We start from the raw sequence: 3,632 nt of genomic DNA on the forward strand, positions 1-3,632 counted from the left end.
GAGTAATTCTTCTCTAAACCCGAACTAAAACCCTTTAGAAATGAGATTGTTAAAAAACTTGATAAGTTTGTCTTTAATTAATAAAGATGTCATTTAACATCCTCACACTGCATATATCCCCAAATATTTGAAGGCACAACTTATCTTTAAAGATCTCAATCATTAAATAATTAGTAAAAAGCAAAACGAAAAGGCTTAGCAGAGGTGTGAAGTTAAAGTTCTCTAAAACCCGAATTGAAATGAAGAACTTCAAGTTTTCCCAAAATCTTTCTCCCGTTGAATACGTTAAAGATGTGTTGGAGATGGATTAAAGCTGTGTAATTAATAAATATCTCCTTTAACATCTTGTTACAAAAGAGACCGCTCACGATAACATTATCCCCAAATGTTTGTAGGTGCTAGAAAAAGCGTGAGCATAAAGAAAGAGCTAGAGAGATTCGAACCATCAACTGATCGAGTTATTTCTTATTCACTAAAGACGAAATTGTTGCAGATGGAACAAAGCTCGATGTAATGACCAAAGATACCAAATCTGAAGCGATTCTTTAGTACAAATCGAGAGAGGTGCACAGAAGGACAAAAGGGCGGTGAGAGAAAACCAAGGCAGAGATAAACCGCTCTGATACCAACTGTTAGAAAACTAATAAACTTAAACAACGATTCTGCATGCGGAAAGAACTGAAAAGAATCACTGAAACTTAATGCCCAGGGATACGAATTACCTCCAGCCATTGGTGAAACTGTTGATGCAATTTCCTTCTAAAACACCACGCTCCAGCTGCACATGCAAAAAGGAAAGAAGACAGCTGATCTGAAGGCACTTCCAAGCTCTGCTATCTCAGCTAGATGGTGTAGAACTGAAGGGGGTTGAGATAGGAGCTTGGGGACCAAACAGATGAACATATAGCTAAGCTTCTAAAAGCTATGTGTTAGAAAAACCACAAATCAAGGTAGAGATCAGATCAAAGTGATGGACCACTTTAGTAGCTCCCAATTATAAATTTAGTAATTGCAGTTGATTTTCTTAACTTAAGGAAACTACTGCAGTTGGTTTCCATAAGTTAAGAAAAGCTGCAATTCCATAAATCAAGGTAGCTTTTGTGTAAAATCAATGGAGCTTAACAAAAACATCATACCTTAATCTGAGCATGGAAACCATGCGCATTTCCACGATTTCAAACAAAACTTACTGTATCGATGCTAAAATTTTCAAACAAAACGTGCGATTTCAAAGTTTCCGTTGTAGAAATTTCCAGAAATTTCCCAAGGATACAAACCAACCACTTCTCATTCTGTAGCAGGAGCATAACATTTTTATAACACATTCATTGCTTACCACTTATCTAATTCTCTCTCGCTCGGCTGTTGTAAAAGACATCTCTTCATTCTCTCAATTCGACTGAAGCCACCAACAACAAAAGCTATGAATAGTGTGGCAGAAAACGATCAAGCAAAGCAGACCTCCCCTGTAGCTTCAGATGGCAGAGAGAACAGCGGCCCCTCCGTTTCAAAAAATATGGAGACTGTCAAACGGGATAGCTGCCAACTGCCAATTTAGATATTTCTCTGTTACACCCATGGGAGTCGGTGATGCCTTTCCGTTATCAGCATAGAGGCCAACGCGCTTCATCACTACAGCATGACTACCCACCTCCAGCTTCCTCAAATATTAATGTTTTTAAGTATAACCTTTGTTCTTCCTGCCATTATTTCAACAGCTTTTCCAAAGTCTTTGAATCTATGTTTGAATGTTAACAATCTTTCTTTGCAATTTTTGCATTGCAGGTCTCCCACGGCGTGTGCCGAGAAGCTAGCTCGTACACAGCTCACAATTTTCTACGCGGGGAAATTGCACGTTTACAATGTCTCCGCAGATAAGGTGTTCCATGATTCTATTGCTTTTTCACGAGACGGAATTCGGGGCCTATCAAATTATTGTTTTTAGTGTGATTTTTTAGATTTTTTTTGTGTTGGAATCACGTGTAAACATTTGAGTAGAAATCTTAATTTGTGTTATTTAAATTTTTTTTATTATATATATATGGAACCAGCATTCTCGTAAATTTCTAAAGCACTTAGATTGTGTATGGTTACCTATTAAATTTGTGATTTCAATAAATTCCCATAAAATTTTATAGAAATTAGAGGGCAAAAACCTACTTAAAAAACCCAACAAAAAAAAATAATAACATTAAAAACAACTAAATTTGTAAATATTTTACATATTTTTACAAAGATAAAGAGTTATCGAGATATCAGTGTGTTGTGAGAGGGCTGCAGGCGAAGGCTATAATGGCGTTGGCGAGCAGAAGTAGTGGCTCCCCGGCTAGTGGCCGGACTCCCTCATCCTTTGCATCTACGCCTTTAACGCTGCTCAACTCTGCGGCTGGTCAGATGGACTTAACTCCAATCACCCCCTCCCTGTCGCCAGTGGCCATCCTCAGCCATACCCATTCATCTCAGACGCTAAGAGCAGGTAAGAGGACGCGTGGCTAATCTAATTTCGTTATGAGTGATTCATATACCCAAAAAAATGGAAGATATATAACGTCTAATTTCAAGTGATGTTGCAGAGGCACTTCCAATGGCGCAAAAAAATTCTATTCTGAGCTTCATAGGGAAGAGGTATGAAAGAATCCACCAAAAGTTCCCTTACGCCCGCCCTGCTCAATAGTATAGTTACTGTCCCCCATATTGCAAACATCTCAAACTTAAATGGTAACTTGAATTTTTTTTAATGTATTAAGCCAAGACGTGTTAGGATGAACATTCCCCGCAATGAATGAATGGAATTGTATACATATATCGCATTTAATGCAAATGTTTTTAACTTCTCAATGTATTTAAAAGTATTTAGTTTGTCCCTAAAGGCGACGTTACTATGGCGACGGTACTATAGCAATCCGCTTATTATCGATTTTGTTATTTTTGTATACCCTGGTATCTAATATTTATTATTAAGTTTAATTATGTATATTAGGTTTTAATTTTTAATTATTTATAAACCTTGATGATGGTAGTGGTTAATGTCTATTGAGACCAAACTTTGGTCTATCGGATCGAATTATTTAGTTTGATTTAAGATTTTATTCCTATGTTCAAAAAATTTGGAGAGAAGCCTCTCGAACTCACTGTAATTTTGACAACGTAAAAGGCTAGGAAGGTCAGTATTGCAACAAAAATTTTGAAACTAAGATTTAATGTGGTTGTACCCGGGGCACTCTAAGACGAAGTGATTTTCATCCTCGATGTTCGTATTCTCACAAAGATGGCAGAACCTTTCCATCCATAGTGTTTTAGGAACTACCCTAAGAGGAAGTGATTTTCATCCTCGATGTTCGTATTCTCACAAAGATGGTAGAACCTTTCCATCCATGGTGTTTTAGGAACTACCCAACTAAGCGTTTCACTATAGAGCTCATGAGAGTCTGTTCTAATCTTGTTTATATTAAATTATTGAAATTAAATTTTTTGTTAATATTATTAGTGAATAAATTTCAAAAATTAATAAAACAATTTTTGCTTATTTTCTTAACTTTTTTGTTAAATTTTTATTTTTAAGACATGTGACCTTTAACCAAAATTAAATTTTATATTTTATTGGCAGAGAGATTTAGAACCTAGTATGAGTT

The 3,632-nt window shown here is 36.2% G+C and overlaps 1 protein-coding gene across 1 annotated transcript; it reads left to right on the plus strand.

Annotated features, from left to right (window-relative positions):
* The first annotated feature begins 1,423 nt into the window (after window positions 1-1,423).
* Window positions 1,424-2,674, plus strand: LOC149226867 (protein TIFY 10b-like). The gene is made up of 4 exons (XM_089380326.1): window positions 1,424-1,548; window positions 1,786-1,879; window positions 2,281-2,476; window positions 2,574-2,674. The coding sequence occupies exons 1-4, from the start codon at window positions 1,424-1,426 to the stop codon at window positions 2,672-2,674; spliced, it is 516 nt and encodes a 171-aa protein (XP_089236452.1).
* The last annotated feature ends 958 nt before the right edge of the window (window positions 2,675-3,632 follow it).

The sequence above is a fragment of the Pinus tabuliformis genome, chromosome J (genome assembly GCF_031772625.1).
Source record: "Pinus tabuliformis cultivar Carrire ecotype Pingquan chromosome J, CPIR1, whole genome shotgun sequence".
In the NCBI taxonomy this organism is placed as follows: Eukaryota; Viridiplantae; Streptophyta; class Pinopsida; order Pinales; family Pinaceae; genus Pinus; species Pinus tabuliformis.